At 38.7% G+C, this 19,922-nt stretch overlaps 1 protein-coding gene across 1 annotated transcript in view; it reads left to right on the top strand.

The window, feature by feature from the left end:
• Nucleotides 1-19,922, top strand: part of CPQ (carboxypeptidase Q) — a 159,671-nt gene that overhangs the window by 23,945 nt on the left and 115,804 nt on the right. The window contains exon 3 of the mRNA XM_071554112.1: nucleotides 11,151-11,358. Within this exon, the coding sequence (XP_071410213.1) occupies nucleotides 11,151-11,358 (208 nt within the window). The remainder of the gene's footprint in view (nucleotides 1-11,150; nucleotides 11,359-19,922) is intronic.

Raw genomic sequence — 19,922 nt, 5'->3', positions numbered from 1 at the left:
TTTTTTGGGGACTTTTCTATGTGGCATGGTTGTGAATAATGCAGTTTGTATTATTACAGTTTGGTTGAACTGGCCTGCAGATTTGCATTGATTCCTGATCTCTCCATCAAGTCTATGCCCTGTTGTTTAACACTGCTGAATCTCTTTGCAAAGGTTCTGGTCCTTCACTGTGGTTGGTTGGAGAGAAGTTCTCCATGGGGTGTTGAGTTGTGATTTTTGTTTTTCTTGCCATGTTCTGTCTTGCCAAGCTCAGCCCTTCACTCTGGTTAAAAACAAGACAGGAAGAAAAGGAGTATCTTGTGCTGAGCTTGGGAAGTTCCAACCCCTTGCTATGGATGGTGGTTTGTATCTGTGTGTCCTTTCCTTCCCTTCTCCCACTCATTTTCACCTTGGAAAAGTCTTTAGCACTTACCTGTTATTGAATTATGTGTTGCATTTTAGTTGATCATTTGTGATATGTTTCTTCAGAAACAAGAATGACCATTAACTGCGCTCAAGAAAATTCTGGTTTTTTGAGCCCCCAAACAAAATGATTAATAAGATTCTGGTTTTTGTACATATTAATGTGGGGCTTTCTCAGGATTTTGTTTAAAGGCCGGATGATAACCTCCTTCTATGACTTCTCTCCATAAAACCCACTAAAATTATTCCTAGACCACTTCAAAAGCATTCATATTCCTTTATGAGAAAATAAACTTAGTTTAGGAAATGAAAGGTAACATGATACTCATAATTTTTTTATTAATTGTAAATTTTTGTGATTGTGAGCTTTCTGTTTGAAATGAAACAATGTATAAAAGACGTTTTGTTTAGAAAAATTACATGGCTTTTCAAACTGCAACAAAGTTAAACAGGGTAATTTAAGACATGCTTAAAATAAATCATACTTGGTTTGCAAAATTGCTACTGTAAATTTTGTCTAAGGTATTTTTGTTATATTCAGGTAAAGATGTGCCTAAAATGGAAAACAACTAAAACAATTAATAATATCTGTTTGTCCCATGATATGTGTAAGGTTTAGTGCTTTGATAGGAGAATATGTATAGCAAAGTTTAAGCCTGTAACTTATTTTGTATCCTTTCCAGTCCTATTACAAGCTTCCTAAGAAGGAAGCTAAAATATAAAAGACATTTTTGGTGTTGAGCAAGTGTTACTGAACCTTCAAAGATAACACGCGATTTAAGCTCGGCAAACATCTTCACATCCTGAGAAGACTGGTTTTTGTTTCTCTTTCTTAGCCTTGTAGTTATTTGCACTTGCCTGGTTTTACCTCTAGGTGTGCCTTTTTTGTTTTAGAGAGATACTGAATTTACATGTTAAAAATGCTCACAGAGGCTAATCATGTCATTCTTTTTCATCTGTAAAGTCCTTATACTGACAACTGCATGGTCAGACTAATACTTTTGGCTTGTAATGCCTTGAAAGATAAGATTTTGTTATCCAGTGCTGGTTTATACTGAGTAATGTTCAAAACCCCCACATTATTCTTTCTCCTATTTTTACTATCCTCCAAGAAGTTTCTGAAGAGATGTATGTGTTGGTGCTAGAAGACTTTCTGGCAATGAGATCTCTCATAAAAGAGCAGACAGTTTCTCACACTTGGTGGAATAATTTTGCTTAAATTACTTACCTTCTGACTTCTGACTATCCTACTGTTTGTGGCTGTTCTGAAATCTGCTGGTTTTATCTTGTTCTGTGCAATCTGTGGCAGGTTTTCATGCTTGAGAAGGTTATGTGTGGTATCTGGTCCCTGGTGAGCTCTTGGCTCTCATTCTTCTGATCTCTGGACTATCTTCCTGGCTGATGGAAATGTCTGGTGAGAGCTGCTTATCACCAGCCTTTTCCAGGCAAGAGCACTGAAGGTGTGCTGTTCAGAAAAGCACCTGTCATAAAACACTCACTAATCCCAAGCATGGAATGAAAAATGTGTAGTTATACTATTAAAACAATTGCATTATCACTTCTGAGGACTTTGTTCCCAGAACAGCCTCCTCTGCTCTATTCAGTGATTATTACTGTGCCTTATTCCTGAGAAAAAGGAATAGAAGGCTGCCCTAAATGCCATCAGAAATATTTACACAATTTCCCTCAGTGAGGGTCTATCAGTGGTTTTGATATATCTTGTTTTAGCCAAGAAGCTGTGGGAGTGTGAGTCTTCCTGTAATCAAAATAATGCAACTCAACTGCTGTTGTCACATTGAATCAGACTAGGGAGGGTTTTGCTGCTGTGCTGAGCCTTGACAGAGGCACCTATTAAAGGCCAAGGAATGTCCTTCAGGTGTTGGCTCTATAATGGTTCCTGGATTCCTTCACACCTGCCTCTAAAGTGGACTGTGCAGATGATCCCTGAAGTTGTTTAGTATTAGCCTGATATTTATTGCATGTTTTAAATCAGTGTTCCTATTAGGATATATTTCAGACCCCTCAGTTTACAAACCCCTTTCCAAGCAGATCCCTTCCTTGACAATACTGATGCCTACTTAGAGCTAGAGGACAGCACTGGCTGGACTTTCTGTCTTTTAAGGTTGAGGGATGGGGCTAAGATGAGAGGGAGTGGCTCCCCCATCCCAGCAAGAGGTACAGGTGACAATTTCTTGTTTTCCCATCAGTTATATTTCCTGTATTCCTCCCATCCCATGATTTGCCCCCAGGCTTGTGGCCTGATAAGCTGAGAAAATAGGAAGTATTGGCAGAAACTTAAAACTTGGTGCTGGACTTGGTGGCCCTCAGTGCCCTCAGCTCCTTCTGGAGCTCAGCACCTCAGGCTAGTGCTCTGAAAGGCTCATCATTATTATGGCAATAGCCTAACAGCAATTAGAAACCTGGCTTTAGATGTTGGAAATTCAGTGTTTATTTTTCCTTCTGGCCATGGAAATTCCAACCAGTGTTTCCTAAAAGTGAAGCAATGGCCAGAGCACATGCTGGGGTTGGTTCCTTTCCATTTCAACATACACCATGCGAGTGTGGAAAAAATCTGCAATCCTTTGGGGCAGGAACAGGAAGCCCTAAATAGTAGCAGTATTTTAGCCATGAAGTCCAAGCCAGTATTGACTCCAGGATACAAGTAGTGTCTCTTCCTTCAGGTCTTCTATCTAACCCATTCATGTGGGGTTGAAAATCTATTGGGATATGGGCAGAGCTTTCTTCGTTTATTTGATTGAATGAGATTTGCCTACTTTGGTTCAGATATGGAAAAGCTGGATGACATACAGAAGGCTTTTCAGTACCTTGTGATCTTGTGGATAAAGCTCTGCTTTCATCTTCATGGCTGGGCAACATGCCAGGATGTCAAGTTTCCAGATTCTATCTGATTTATAGCAAAAAAAAATTCAGGAGAAAAGGTTCAATTTCCTCCTGAGGAGGAAAAGAACCCAACATTGTCCCTCTCAGTGTATTCCAAGATACGGAAGTATTGGGACAAAGAGAAAGTTTTTACTTCCTTTGATCTCCTCACAATGAGGGAGTAACTTTAGTGCTTGTCTTAGTGACTGAGAGAGAAGACACAGGAAACACAGAGTGACCTGGATTTCCAGAAGTCAGCAGAGACTGAAAATGCTCAACACCGCGAAGAAATGGATTCCTAGCTAACAAACAGGATTGAATATTAGAAAGTGCTAGGAGCTGGCAAACTGGAGATTTAGTGGATTTAGTCAATGTCCTTGTGTCATTTTTCATTTTCAACATTGGCAAAACATGAAGATATATATATAGAGACACTGTGTTGATTTCTGGTAGTACTGATTATGTCCCCCAAATTCTGAGGAAAATAGGTATAATTGTTGCTTTGAGAATCCCATAATTGAAGGAAAGTAGTAGTTTAGCAGATGTTTGACCATAAAATATCAAAGATTTCATATTTTTTGCATGTGTTTTAAAATGCACTTTTTTTACCCTGATGCGTGATCCTGCCCTTTAATTTTAAGGACATACTGACAAGCAAAAGCAACACCAGAATGCAGCCTACCCTGAAATGTCTCCTTGTGAAAGGAACAGTCTCTGGTTTTTATGTACTGGTTGTTGCAGTGAAACTGAAATAATATAAATATGAAGATGATGTGTCGGCAGACTTTTTCCTGTTTTTATGTTCAAGTTGTTGGTTTTTTTTTTAACTGTCAACATTTGATCCAGTTTTGCTCTAATAGAGGGTGATAGCAATGTTGCACTTAGATAATATGAAAATAGTTCTAGACTCTTATGTATAAAATGGGGATAATACATGTCTTGAAGTTGTTGAAGGTGTGTGCTGTTGTTGTAGGGTCACCATTATGTTAAGCCAGGGCTGCTGCTGAAAGAAGCAGTCTGGTCCCAGTCATGGCTGATCCATTTTCCCTCTGTTGACCCTCCTTTTTTTTTTTTCTCAGTGGTAAAGTAGATTAAGAAATTCACCTAGATAAACAAAAGGCCAATGGAAAAAGTTAATTTTAATATGTACCAGAGGATTTACCCTTGGGTTGCCAGCATCTTGATAACCACTGACCTAGTGGAAGAAAAGGCCATCCTTCTGGAGGGTACCCCTTTGATGAGGGGTTCAGTGATGAGAACAGGGATTGGAGAGAGTTGTAGGCATGACAGCACAATGCATGGCAAAGTCCTCCTTCTATCTTCACTGGATTCCTCATTTGTTGTGTGTGAGGAGCTATTGATTCACATCTTGAGACCGTGAGCCTCAGCACTGGGTGCCTGGATTTTTTACTGTTACTTAGAGCAATGCTGCTTGTGATATGGTAATTATGCTACTGTTTTTCTTGGAATGTAAAAGATGACATACATGAAGGACCTCAGACACTGTGGTTTTCAATGGCCCAGAATTTGGGCCAAAAGTTAGTGCAGTGGCATGTCTAAGATTTAGAGAGTGGGAGTAGCTGTGTGGCTTGAGGTGGACATGCTGTCTTGGAAGAACATGAGTTCCAGTCGCCACTTTAATACAGTGAATTGTGGATTGCCAATGGCAAAAGATTGAATTTTCAGGTCTTGTCCCTTTTTGGTGCCACTGAGTTGAGGGTTGTCACCCCAAAGATGGTAAGCCCAGGCTGTAGCTGATGAAGACAGGGTTTGAGTATGATTTTTCTGCATGTGTGGGGTATGCATTCACTGTTGGTTGGCACTGTTACCTTCATCCCAAAGGACAGCCAGCAGTGACTGGCACCTTGACTCACTAAGGAGGAATAGTTGTCCTCAGTGCTTCCTGCCTTGAGCACCTGTGTTCCCAGAATCTGACTGTTCTCAGTCTTGTTCTTGGGTGCGTGATTCTCCCTAGATGTAGCTCAGCAAGCCTGTGCCCCATGCAGGGCTGCCCCTGGGAGAACTTCACCTGTTAGCCTGCTCTTTTGACATCCAAGGCCTTGTGCTGGGGGTTGGCTCCAACCCCTTTTCTGCTAGGATTTGCTGCTGCACAGTAAGCTACATGTTATTGAAACCAAAATGTTCCAATGAAATCCGGTACTTGCTGGAAATTGTAAGTCATATTTGTCAAAAATGTTATTATTTATAATGTTTCTTTTTCCCTATGTTTTCCCTGTGTTTCCCTGTGCTATGCATCAGAGCTGAATAGCCTCATATCCTTTTGGAGGACTCTGCTATGTAATTTTAGTATCATGAAGTAATTCTCTTTGCTGTTCCACAGAGTAGGTGAGGTCACATTTTCCAGAAGTATTTTCAGATTTTACTAAATCTTTCTTCCTGAAAAAACCCCACTTCTTCATTTCACAGTTCCCCTAAAATATTTAGTATTTTCTTTATATAATAATTCTTGTATCGGTACACACTGATGTGTGTTGACAGAGCAAATATGCTTCTAGGTGTTAGAGTATTTCACATTTTCAGTACATGCTATAATTTTTGAGTAAAAAAAAAAAGAAGTGATAATATTAATCTTTCATTTGTTTCAACCTGACATGAAAGCTTAATTGGATGAGTTCATTACTGATGGAATTTGGGTTTATTTTTCTGAATATGTAGTTGAATTATGTTGGGCACTGGGGGAAAGCTGAACAAATTCCTGGAGAGCCACATGTTTTTAAAAGAGGTATGATAGAAGTTAAGGGGAAAAATGTTTTCTGAGCTGATTTTAGAGGATGCTGAAATTAAAAAAGGATATGATGCCAGGTCCCTAATCTTACCTGTATTCGCCTTTTCCATCTATTTCCCAAGACCTTCTTTCCTTTGACCTGCCCCAACAACTACCTTTCTGTGCACAGGTCTATCCTGTGACCCATGCAAAAAAATATCCAGGTTCTCTGTAACTCTGTGAAAGAAGCTGCCTTGCAAATGGACACAGGCAGTGCTTGTGGGCCATATCTGAAAGAAGCAGGGGCATGGTACTTTTATGCTGGGGAGATGATCAAAGTCTGAAGGACAACGGGATTAGCCAGACTAAGGTCAGAAAAGCTTAGAGTACTGCCTGCATGTACTTGGAGTCAGCATGGAATACAGAAGGTCTGGATGCAGCACCTTCCAGACTGAAGTAGCTTTGTGGGGAGAGCTGAGGTGGAAACGGAGAAATCTGGGAAGTGGCAGCAATCCAGGAGGAGAGATCTGAGGGTGGTCTGATGTTGCTGGTCTGTGAGGCAGGGCTGCTATCATCACATAGGCTTCATGCACTGTGCTGTGCTCTTGCTCCTACTCTTTTCTACTCTACCATGAAGAGGGGTCTTGATTCCCTGTTCTGATGAATGAGGAGGTAGCTCTCTCCCTTTTGCTCTCATGACTGCAGAGGCTAGGACATGTTTCAGATACATCTTCTCCAGTTACAAAATGTCCACCAGTATCAGAACAATTAGATGTCTCATTGACTTTTTATGTTGATATTGCAGGCAGCATTTTATGCTTAGGGTGAAAAATTTTAAATATATAATACACAAGTAAGTTTTGTGGAGACTTAGTTGATGTAGTTTCCAGCTTTGTTTTATCTATACTTAAAATTACTGTATTTTAATTGTTTTAAGCAAAAATTGCTTTTCTCATCAGCTTATTTATTTGACAGTGACAACTTCAGTGCATGTGGATCAGTAGCATGACTGTTCCATAGTGTGATTTGTAAGAGAAATCATAATTCTTATATTAACAGTGTGAAGTAAATGAAGTTTGAGGGGAATGTAGGGGTGAGCTGCTGTTGAAAAGAGTTTATTTTCAAATTAATTATGGCTGCATTTGGCTTTGTAACTAGATCTCCAAGGGTCTGATGCTATTAACTGGATGACAAAAATGAGACTGGGGGAAAAAAGAAGAGAGTAAGACAATATTTAAGTAATGAGGAAGATGGTATCCAGTAAGATTAAACAGTATGCAAATGATATTTCTTTCTGGCTTTACTAAATTCTTTTCATACAGTAGTAGATTGTAACTAACTCAATGAAATTTCTGTGTGTTTATGAAGAGAGTGTTTATAGGATAATAATAAAGCCCAATAGAGACTGAGTTTGCAAATCTCAGGAATTCCTGATGCGTGATATGGTAAAGTCTTGCCATGTCTTGCCCTGGTGTGGCCAGGAACATCAACAATATTCTGTATGCAGTTTCCTTCAAGTTTTAATAGGTTAATCAGTTTTTAAAATCTGATAATGGGGTGGATTTTCCTTTTTTCCTTCCTCTTTGCTGGAACTTGTTACTAACACAGACTGATGCATGGCTCCAGATACTAAAACAGCTTAAATATTTGATGCATTTAATCTTGGGGAGAATAAGTTATCTTTTGAGGAATCCCCTTTGAGCTAATCTACTCTTTGCGTAATTGGTGGTAGGTAAGCAGGTGCTAGGAGATGACTCTTCAGACAGAATTATTCTTGCCAAGAATCAGACCTCCTATATTGGCAGTGTTACAGACAGCTGATTTACAGGTGCTTTATATATATATAGATACGTGTGTGTGTGTGTGTGTGTATTATTAGACTTTCTGTAGCTAATAGAAGGTAACTGTAATCACTCTTCTCTTCATCCTGCCTGTGACAGATTTTAGACTGCTAATGCGTACCATGCCATTTATTTCAACTGGCAATGTGGTCATCAAAGTTGTGGCATATTCAGGGGTTTAGATAGAAACATACATTTCAGTGTACAGAAGACTTTGTAAAATTTAATTTTGTTGGTAATTGAAAATTGCCTTCTTGTTTCCACCATTAACATCCTTCCTGTACCTTAATTCTCAGAAATAACAGGGTGCAATTTACTGTCTAATATGAGAAATGAGAGGAAACCCAAAGCACTACCTAGATGTTTTTCCTCACTTGCTCAACCCAACAATCTATTTCACATGGTGAGATCAAATGGTCTTCAGCTTTATACAGATCATGTTCATAATTCTGTCTTCTATGCTTCATGCCCTTTACTTTGCTAATTCCCCAAACAGTCTGTATTCATCTCTTGGACCGTGCAGGTTGTAAACTTTATATCTTGCTTAAGTAAGCAGGAGATTCATCTCCCTCCTTACATGGATTTTGTGAAGAATTCTGTTCAAAAACACACAGCCAAACCTGGATCAGTAAATTATAGGAGTAAGAAAGAGAAAGAACAGCTTTTGACCTGGGAAGCAGAGCCATGAAGCTCTGAATTGGTAGATGCTAGGGGTAGAGTTTTGTTAATTTGCATAAAAGCTCAGTAAGGTGAGACCTTTCCCATTTCTAAAGGCAATAACTCATTCTCCTTAAACTAATAATCCGCTGGGGTTTTTATTTCATTTCTCTTTTTACATAGGGGGTCTTTGGGTGATTTGTGTATGTGTGTCCACGTATTTGTTTAAACACTACTCTTGTCACTTCAGTGGTAGAGTCTGAAAAGGTATAAAATGGGACTAAAATGCAAATGAGCCACTGAATTAGTTGGCAGTTTCACAACAGCAAAGTTTTACTTTGTTACAGAAAGCCCTGTAATTGATGCTTTATGTATACTGTGCTGCTAAGTTAAATATGCAGAGAGAACCTTTGGTTTGTTTTGTCAAAAGATGACTTTATTTAGTTTTTTTGGGGGATCATTCAAAAGCAGAGATACTGAGCTGGAGTTTGCAGCTCTGTGTTCTTTCCCTTTGTTTTACTTTCCACAAAGCTCACTTTGCAAACTCCTGATTCCTGTCATCTAGGAAGGGCCATAAATGTACTTCTCCATGGTATTTCCTAGGAATTATAGTTACTAGCTCTCTGTAGCTTTCTTTAAAAACTTTTCAGAGTTAGTTTTTCTTCATGAAAAGTAATGTCCAGAAGAGTTACATGGTTAAAACTTTGTTGTAATGGTGCCAAGGTCATGGGTTCATTCCCATGTATGGGCCATTGACTTAGGAGTTGGACTTGATCATCCTTGTGGGTCCCTTTCGACTCAGAATAGTCTGTGATTCTGTGATCTCTCACTTTCCTTGATGAATAGCCAGTGATCCAACATGCATCCTTCCAGTGCCTGCTGCACAATCCTAGTGGAGCCTTGGGGAGAGCTAATATGAAATATGGATTGCAGTATCAACCTACTGGGACCATGACCTCTTGGGGAAAATGAAATTTTGCAGATATCTGGCTTTATTTTCAGTGACATGGTTTCATACCCAAAATGATCCTGTTGCTGGGGTGTTCCTTAGCTAAGCAGCTGAACCTGCAACTTGTTGCAAGCAGTTAAGTCTGTGAGTTTGCTCACCTGCTGGCCAACAGCAGCGAGGAAAATTTGAAGGTAATTCTCTGATTTGCTTCTCTTAAACATTGCCAGGTAAAGGTAAGTATCTGTATAGTTAAAATTTGTACACCACTCATACTAGCTTATTTCTGTAGGTAAAAATCACAGGCTTTTGCGGTAGCCCTCTTAGTTGCCCTCTTAGTGGTGAATGCTAAAGAGACCAAACTTTGATGTGGAATGGTTTCTTTAAGGTTTTGAAGTGTAGTTTCATCTTAAAGCAGCCATAAGCCTAGACGCACTGGTGCTGAGAGAGATTGCTTTCCTATTTTGGTAGCAGTTCTCATGTATTAAAGTTCTTGAATACAAGTCTTTGAAATCCTCTAAATAATTCTTACAAAACATACACAAATAAAAAAGAAAAATAAAGGAGGACTCTTTCAAAGAGAATAATTTTATTCTTAAAAGCGCAGTAGTTTCTCTTCTTTGCTAGGCATTTGTTATTAGTTTTAGTTTTCACTGATGTATTTTGTGACTTTTAGGTGAAACATACAATGCTAAAAGCTCACGCCTCCACTACTTCTTCTATATTTAGGAACAAAGTACCAGCCCATGTTGTTAAGCAGTCTCTACTTATCTCTGTAACCAATCAACAGAATTGGATATTAAGCATAGTGGTCATTTTAATTAATTACTTTTCAAATCCTGTGAAATACAGTTCCTCAATGTCCTAAAAAGCTAAAAGGATTCTCTGACTTTGGGGAAAACTACTTAACCATAACATTCTTTGTTTTTTCAAGCAAGATAATGCAGCAGTTTAAAACCATTTCTGCTATTAAAAATGAAGAGCTGGGTGGGATCTAACTTACCATGTGTAAAGAGTTCTGCAGAAGTACCTGCCTGGACTTTCTTAATCATAACTGGGAAATGTGGATTCCTGGAATAACTCCCAGGAGGAGATCCAGTAGAACTGTGGTATTCCACAGAATTAAATGTGAAGAAATAACAGTAACAACAGCAACAACAATAATAATAATAATGCATACTTCAAAATTTGTTGAAGCTGCAGAGCTTTAATTTCATTTATGGATTAAATAAATTTTTAAGTGTTTCAGTCGAAAAATATGTACTTCCAGTTGTCTTATGTTAAGCTAAGTTGTTTAGCAACATATCAAAACATTTCCATGAAAAGATTACTGTCTTTTATTTTTTTAATTAATCCCATAGGCAGCTTTTGCAAATGTTTTTGTACTATGAATGATTACAGTGAGCCATTAAAGCACATGCAGAGAACAAAATTCCCCCCATGTATTATTCTTGCCCTTCAAGTTGTTTTAATACCAACCTGATAACATGCTTTACAGAACTGTGTGTACTTGATCAGGGTGCTATTACATCTGTTTAGTACCAATCCCTGATGAAGTATTTCACGTCTTCCTTTTCCAGTAAAAAATTAAATGTGATTTCCTGAGTTCTCTGCAATCTGTGCTTTTCTGTCTGTTGAAAGTGGCCATGAGAGAGCTATAGGAAAGCAATGTTAAAACCACTGTAATACTTTCTTTCAGGAATAACAGCAGAAGTCATAGTGGTACCTTCTTTTGATGAACTGCACAAAAGAGCTCAGGAGGCCAAGGGGAAGATTGTTGTCTACAATGAACCTTTCATCAGTTATGGTGAAACTGTGCAATACAGAGTACAGGGAGCAGTGGAAGCTGCTAAAGTTGGAGCAGTGGCATCCCTCATTAGATCTATTGCTCCTTTTTCTATTCACAGGTAAGCATTTTTCTCTTTTCTCCCTGTAACTTACATTTTAGCCCTTAAGTTATGTCTCTCTGTGATTTAAACATTGCCAGTGATGAGTGGGTATTTAGTTTTGAAACTATTGGCAACTCAATAGTTCTTTTACCCAGTGCTTTGTCATTTTTTCAGAATGTTTTCATTTTTTGTTACTGTTCCAAATTTTGTATAATATTTGTTTTGAAGAACTTCCGGCATTCTCAAGGCTGCCCTACATATTCTGAGATCAACCAAAACCAAATGTTTTTGCTGACAAAGACTTATCATCAGTGATAATGTGAACTGGTTATTCTGTATGTTTGACTAGAATGTAAGTGTACAGTTTTCAATATATTGGTCATTTTCCTAGAATGAAGTGAACTGGTTATTCTGTATGTTTGACTAGAATGTAAGTGTACAGTTTTCAATATATTGGTCATTTTCCTAGAATGAAGCTGACTTGTACTAGATGAAGGAGTAGTCTGCTTTGAACATAATTATTTAGAACATTCTAGCAGTAAGGTTTGTAGTTCTCACACTGCTTTTTAAGTAAGGTATATGAAAAGAATGATTTTTTAAAAAATTTAGATGTCTTAGTACATTACACTATATCACATGTAGTGTTATGTTACCAAAATGATATTTTCTTAGTTTTCTAGTTGGTAACAAAGTTCCTTATTTTATCTAGGATTTTTCTCCAACTCTGAAAGCTTGCACTTAAAATCCTTATCTATTGTGGAAAAGACTAGTTGAGGCATAGAGAGGAAATGGAGAAGAGTCCATCCATAATGTAAAAGGCTGACAGATGCCTGCCATCCTTTAACACTGTATTTTTTGAATCCTATACAGGTATTGGTGAGCTTAATGCCTGAGTGATCTTTGTGTAGTAGCCTGCTGGCTATGGTGAGAGCTCTGGTCAGGCAGGTCCAGGTAGCAGAGCTGAACTGAGGACTGCAAACTGGACAGACTCCTCTTCCTGCCCACCTTCCTGTACCTGAACAGGATTGTCAGGGGCTTTAAGAGATGCCAGGCACAAAGCTTGACTGCTTAAACTGTATATAAAACCACTTACATAACCAGCGTGGGAGACATGCAGTTTGTACAAGAGGTGATGTATTTTGTAACATCATTCTTTCTTTGGCAAGTACATGTTTAGAGCAATACAGATTGTTTATTCCTGCCACTAGTTGCCCAGTAACTTTTTACCCACAGAGGAGTCATTGGCAGTAGCTAATCTGACCACAAATGTGTGCCACACGATAACCTGGAATTGTGTTCTGTTGAGATAACACCATGGCTTCATTATGATTTTTGCTTCCAGGTTTTCTTTCTGCAAAAGTCTAGGCTCATAGGTGGAAAGGGTGATTTGGCTTTGGGTTTTTGTTGTGGCTGAAACTGGGAAGTGGCTGGGGCAGGCACTTGGAAACATGCTTGATTCCACTGTTTCACAGAAAACATGAGTGGTCACATCTCAGCAATATGAGAAGTGTGCAAACTTCATTGTTTGAATGCTTCAGAGCATCAAAAATCAGTAATGCCAACTAACTGTATTGGAACACATGCAAAGAACAACTCTGCTGCCACTGTAACTTCTTGGTAGCATTTTTATATGCTTGACCTGGTGTCAGAAGGGATAGAGCTTGTTTTCTTCTTCGTAGCTGGTGCAGTGCTGTGTTTTGGATTTAGCATGAGAATAATGTTGATAACATTCTGATGTTTTGGATATTGCCCAGTAGTGCTTACCCTTAGTCAAGCACTTCCCAAGGTCTCATAGTCTGCCAGTGAGGAGCTGCACAAGAATTTAGGAGGCAGCACAGCCAGGACAGCTGACCCAAAGTGGCCAAAGGGATACTCCTTACCATGGCGGGATGGGCTGGATGGGGCCAACCACTGCTTGGCGATGAGCCAGGCATCAGTCAGCTGGTGGTGGGCAATTGCACTGTGCATCACTTGTTTTTCTTGGGGTTATTTATTTGCGGCAGGGCTTTTTTTGTTTGGTTTTTTGGGGGTTTGGGGTGTGTGCGTATGTGCATTTTTGTTTGTTGGTTTGGGTTTTTTAAATTGTCATTATTATTATAATGTTTAACTCTTTTTCCCCCAACTATTTAACTGTTCTTACCTCAAGCCATGACTTTTTATACTTCTTTTTCTGAGTCTCCTTCCCATCCCATCTGGGGGTGTAGCGAGAAAGCAGTTGCAAGGTGCTTAGTTGCCAGTTGGGATTAAGCCATGAAAATACTCCATACTCCCCTAAAGAAGCCAGTATTACTTGTTTAAAGGGCTTTCTCAAATACACAGCACTTGAATTCTGATGCTATCTAAACTATTACTAGTGTACAAATGTGATGTTTATGATGTATCTTCTAATATAGTTCATAATAATGAACAGATAGTGCAACATGTTTCAAAACCAGTTTTATGAAAAATTATATGGTTTCAAAATAGCCTTATTTGGTATCATCGAAGAATATTGCAATCTATAATGTGTGGATTACGAGAAGATGATCAGTCATGACCTTAGTTACGCTGCTGTGTAGAAGGCTTTCTTTGATGGTGGCTCTTTGTATCTTTTGTTTGGCAGACAATTTATGAAAGTGCATTTAGTATGTAAGGAAAAATTTAGACTTGAAGAACAGAGGTGGAGTCTGAAGCTAGGCCTGTTTATTAGGTCTGGGTACGACCATTACAACTGTTTCTAAAATGAATGAAAAGAGAGGAGAAATAGATGCCAAATTCATTTTTGTTTAGAAGTATTGAATTCTTAATTGAGACTTGGTGTTAAGGTGTCATTCCCAAAAGCAATTTCAAACTAAGATTCTGCCAGGAAGCATGTTTTTCACTGAGTGTACTTTCTGCACTCTCTTTGTTTACCTTCAGTTAGGGTTTTTTTGGATGTGGAAATGATTGGTTAATCTAATTCTTGATATAATACAGAGGTCCAGTCTGTCACTGTTACTTGGTGATGACTAGATCTGTTTGTCTTGTTTGTAACACATAGGTATTGCTATAGGCAGGGTGGGTTTCCTTATCTCCATGCCTTCACCTATGTTTTCCCTTAATCACCAGCCATGTGTCTTCCTTGTCTGTCCCACCAGAGTGCTGTGCCAGATGGACTGCATGCTGGATGTAGTGCTTCTTATCAGTTGGTGTCTGGGGTGCTGTTTGTTCAAGTCCCTTGCCTTTTTGATTGACTGATGGGAAATCCTGCATTGCTGCAGGAAGGAATGTGTTAGAGGGGTGAGAGATGGAAGACAAAAAGCTAATAAAAGGTTTCTAAATGTTGTGAAAGTAAGTCTTGCATTCTTGCAATTGAAATACTGATGCTTTGTTGACCAGAGCCTTTGCTTTGGCCTGAGTGTTTACATGTTCACCAATCACAGGAATAAATGATAACAGGATTGTGGAGTTTTCAAAAACATCCTGGAAACATTTTAGAAGAAAGTATCCATCCTCACAGTGAAGTGTTTGTTCCTAATATATAATCTAAACCTACTCTCCTTAAGTTTGAAGCCATTGCCCCTTGTCCTATCACTACAAGCCCTTGTAAAAAGTATCTCTCCATCATTCTTGCAGTCTCCTTATCCCAGTAACAATTTCCTGAATTACTGGCAATTTGGTGGTGAAATATTTAAACAGGTGTATTAGGAGTTAAGAGTAACAGAACTATTTTTATTGAACCTTCTTAAATAATATGTATTATTGTAGTAACTCAATAGTATCCATACTATTTGATCTTTTGTAGAAATCTGAATACTTACTCTTTTTGCTTTAATAGCTTGACTGTGCTGAGATTAATGATCTTGTACAAGTTAAAATAATACATATGTTTACTGTTGTGTACAATAAATTGATGAGTGTTCCCAGCTTGTAGCGGAAGTTTTTTTATGGTGAAAATACAATTTACAAGACATGGTTAAAAATGTGGTTGTAATAAGCTAGCCTGGTTTTTTTGCTTCCTAACTCTATGTTTTTGAAACATTTTGTAAATATAAAGGTATCCTTTAGCTATTGAAATAGTTCAGTATTTATCCTGTGGTGAATATACTCTTACAAATCTGAAACTTTCAGTAAATTCTTCTGTTTCTCAAGAACCGCAGATTAGATAAAGTTGTAACACTGTCTTGTAATAATAATTCCTTTAAGGGCTCTAGGAAGAAGCAAAATTAAGTGGTTTTTTGAGAAATCAAAAGGAAAGTTCCCAAGAATCCTCAGAGATAAATGCCAAGAGCCCAGTTTTTAGGGGCATTTTTCAACTCTCAGGTGTAAGCACAGTGACTTCTTACCACATCACCTCTTCCTAACACTTGGTGTGCTGTCTTTAGTTCCAGACATGAGAATTACTTGCTAAGGAGATCTTCCTCCTTTCCCTGAAACTTCATGTCTGAAGAAAATAAGGGCTTATTCACATCAGTAGTGAAAGACACTTTCAACTTCCTCTGCCTGCTCTGCCACGTTTTTTGAATTCTGGGATGGTACAGTAGTTTTAGTAGGATTTCCTTGGCTTTTTTTTTTGTTGTTGTTGTTGGTTGGTTGGTTTAGGTTTTTTGGTTGGTTGGTTGGTTGGCTTGGTTTTATTTGGTTTGGGTTTTTTTATGGCAAGGAGATGCATCTGGCCTTTAAAATGGATGTTCTGTCTTTCAAAGTGTATCCTTCAATTGTGTCACGAGCCCTGAAGGCTCCTTACCCTCCTGTTCTTCCCATCCTTCCAGTAAAAATGCCAGTATACCTAATTTTTTGCTGCCATCTTAGAAGTCTTTCTTGTGACCTGTTCTGCTGTCCATAGAGAGGTATAAGTGCCATGTCCATTTGGGATTGTATTTCAGCTGGTAAGCTCTGGCTTGGACTTGTGTGTGAGCATGAGAACATCTTGCTGTTAATAGGGGACTTCACATGACATTAGCTGAGCCCAGCCTGCTCATGAGGTCAGGTCCTCGAGCGTCTCTATTGCCCTGTGTGCACACAGTCTATCAAAGCAGACCTGTATTCCCTTTCATGCATCATAGGCTGGGAGTCATGCAGGTGAGACAGGTCACTTCTCCCTAGAAAGCCCCCTCTGTTGCCCATTAAATGACCTGGACCTCCAGCTATTATTTTCAGTCAAAAAATCTTGACCTGGATGTAAGTTTCTAAAAATTGACCTACACACTAAAATAATTTCAGGAGCCTTACAGCTAATCACTTAATTTTTATTACCGTCTTTGATTATTTAATAAACAGAACAATTGCTGTGAAGAAGCAAGCCTATGGTAGCACAAAATAGTTTCGTCATCACTATTTCTTCAGTAACACTGCTGATTGTAGCACAGGACTGATCTTCCAGATTACGACTCAGCTAAAAACATCAGCTTTCCTCAGGCATTTGAGTTTAACTAGGATTCCTCGATATCTCTGCCTATTGAAATGAAAAAAATGAAATTGGTTTATATGTACCAAATGAAGTAGTTTATGAATAAATAGATTTTGTAAGTTTTTACTTCACTTCCCTCTTTTTGCTCAACATTGGTATACTCCTTTTATTGATCTGCCTATAGCACCCTGCTGACTATGAGATTTTCTGGGCTGCTGATGCTGTGCAGTCTCAGTGGTGTATCAGGTTGTGCTCAGGGGCCAGCCTGGCTGATGCTCACAGGGTGCACAGCTGGGGAGAAGCCAGCCCATAACATCTCTGGCCGCTTGCACAGACTTAGTGGGTGTGAGCTGCCGGTGCTCTGGGTGCATTTCAGTTTTGGTCCTCATCTCCAAGTGCTGTGTCAGTTCAGGAATTTGTAGTTACTCTGGCATTTGGCCTGTTAGCACATGTGGTATGTGAGTTAATTTCCTACAGTTCTGTTCAGTCCTCTCAATTTTTTCCTTTGCTTCTAATTAAACTAGCCTTGGGCTCTCGAGTCTGCAGGGGTAGGATGTATTTTAGTCCATCTGTAAACCTGCTTCCTAGGTTATTGGTTAATAAAATAACTTGTGTCCTATTCTCTTGGGATTAGGGAAAGTATTTTATTGGCTGTCCAAACTTTTTCCTCTTCTAATTGCAAATCATTTTTACGTCTTTCAAAACAAAAATCCTGGTGTTGCAATGGAGTTTTTACATCTGTCATTATAATTTAAGGAAAAAACACTTAAAAAAAAGTTGCAATAAAGATTTAGGTGCAACAGCCAAGACTTAGCATGTGTTGAGCCTTGCTAGGTGTATTTGCTGAGAGAATCTTCTGGCTTAGTTTTCATCAGAAGGAGATATAACTCTGATGTTCAGAGACTTCTTGGTGATCAGGCAGCCAAGGGTTTGGGGAGGGTCACTTCAACAGCCCATTCTTTTTGTAAATTAAAAGTCTAATATGGAGATACCACATAAGACCTTTAAGAAATGCTCATCATCTGTGACTAATTTAAACTGGTTTTGGTTTAATTTCTATACTAGTGGCCAGAGATGTGCCCTCTGTGATATAAAGATTTGCCTCATCAGTGCAGGTTGTGGTTCTTGATTATCAAATGGCAATGCAAGAGGGAATGCAGGGACAGAGACAAGGCTTTCTGTAAGTCAGGAAAGACAAACTTGCGGACAGACTCACTGCATGCCACTCACGTAAGTCTCCTTGATGCTGATGTGTACCTTAAATCAAAAGTTATTATTATTATTATTGAAAACATTGTAATAGAAATGGCTAAACTAGATAGCCTTTGTGTCAAGAAGAAATACTGAGAAAGATGTGTTTTGAAAGGAGAAAATTACTGGGTTATGTGTCCAGAAATAATGTTTTTCAAAGGATGTCTGGGGCAAAAGACATTTCTCTGAGTGTAAAATAAACTATTTCTATATTCTCTGAGTAAAAAAATCAATTATTTTTACCTTTTTTTCCACTTCATGTGATCATGCTAAGCTGTTATCTGGAATTTTCCTTGATTGCTTTCAATGTTATGTTCTTTGGTCCTGGTACATACTGTAATAAGCAGTACCACCACTCCTGCTTCCAGGGAGTTAGCTCTTGTTGGAAGTACTGAAAATAGAGTTTGCCTATATTGTGTGTGGATCTGATGTCTTAATTTATTTGCTCAAGAAACTTTCTTTGCTCTTTACCATCTTTCAGTGAGACAATACCTGTTCTTATTATAGCCTTGTGGTTTTTTAAGTGGGTTTTTGTCTCCCCAGCTTGTGAGTTTTAAGCATACAGAGTGAAGGAGTGAATGGGTGTTTTGAAGAGTTACTTCCTTTTAGTGGGGTGGAGAATGCAGTAGTGATCAAGGTAGTTTAGAACTGGTCTCTGAGGGAATTGGAAAAGTGACAAACTTGATTCTCCTCTGCTTGGTATTCTGTACACTCACTTTTAACACTGCAGGTTTATTATTAAAATAGTATTTTTCTGAGTAGGCAGCATCTTCATCTGCTTTGCACAGACTCAGGGAATGCACAAGGCATAAAGGCAAGAACTTGGGTGGTAATTGTAGCAATGCAACAGTAGTGCTGTAACACAGCTGAAGAAATAGGAAGCACAACTGATTATTTGTGAACATTTTTCACTTATGGGTTTAGTATAGCAACAAGAGTTGATCATAGCAAGTATCTTGATTAGAGACTGTCCTAAAGCAATATCCTGAGGCAATAGGATGCAGCACTATTGTCTCCTGTTCTACTAAGGGAGCAGAGAACAAGAATAAAACCCTTGTTTGTGGTGTAAAAAGAGGAAATAAAAGCAGACCATGTTTTATAAATCTCTAGGGAGCTTGTGGAAAGATTCTACTTATATTTTATAGCATTGTGCATGTTGTCTTGCTGCCCTTAGAGGTAGTGTGTACTGGTGTAGTGTGGTGTAGTGTGGGATTTATTTTCTTACCCTTCACTTAGAGGCTTTCCCTCCATGATGTCTGTATATGTTGTTGACTGACAATTTGTTAATTTTTACTTTGCTTCCTGTGTTCCCTTAAGGCGAACATGCCAGACTGAATTCCGCAGTGCAGTCTTTGTGCTCACTTTTGGTCAAATCCTAGCTGTCAGCAAGAGAACTTAGATGTTGTTAGAAGAAATGGAGCCTGTGTTTTAGGAGATGAGTGTATTCTTCATATTTGCACAGTGATTCAGGAGTCAGATTTCAGGTAACTCCATAATAGTGAGAAATCTGTAGATGATGTTTCTTCAGTCCCAATCTCTCTTTGGTTTTTGCCAAACTTTTTGCCTCTTTTTGCTTTGAACTGCATAACTCTGTGTTATGATTGGGTTTTTCGGTTTTTTCTTTTTCTTTTTTTTACAGTTTTACAGTAGACAAGGCTTGATGTAATATCTGAAACCTCTGGGTAATTTCATACACCTGGTATACTTGTTTTCTTATGAAGTCAGTAAAATGCTGATGAGACTAACAAGAGCTTTCTCTCTACCTCCCTACTGTTGACTCTTCAGTAATGTGTGCATGTAATTGTGAAGAGTTTCATCCATTTAGGGTAAGGTAATATAAGCATTGTCCTGTAATTTTGGTAGAGGCAGGTAAAGGGCTAGTAAAATCTTTCTTGATAGAATCTGTTATCCAGAACGATACTGTGAGGATAAGGGCGTTATTGAAATCTCAGCTTCCACACAA

The sequence above is a fragment of the Pithys albifrons genome, chromosome 4, assembly GCF_047495875.1.
Source record: "Pithys albifrons albifrons isolate INPA30051 chromosome 4, PitAlb_v1, whole genome shotgun sequence".
In the NCBI taxonomy this organism is placed as follows: Eukaryota; Metazoa; Chordata; class Aves; order Passeriformes; family Thamnophilidae; genus Pithys; species Pithys albifrons.
Note: the sequence above shows the minus strand (reverse complement) of the source record. Positions and strands in the feature narration are given on the sequence as shown.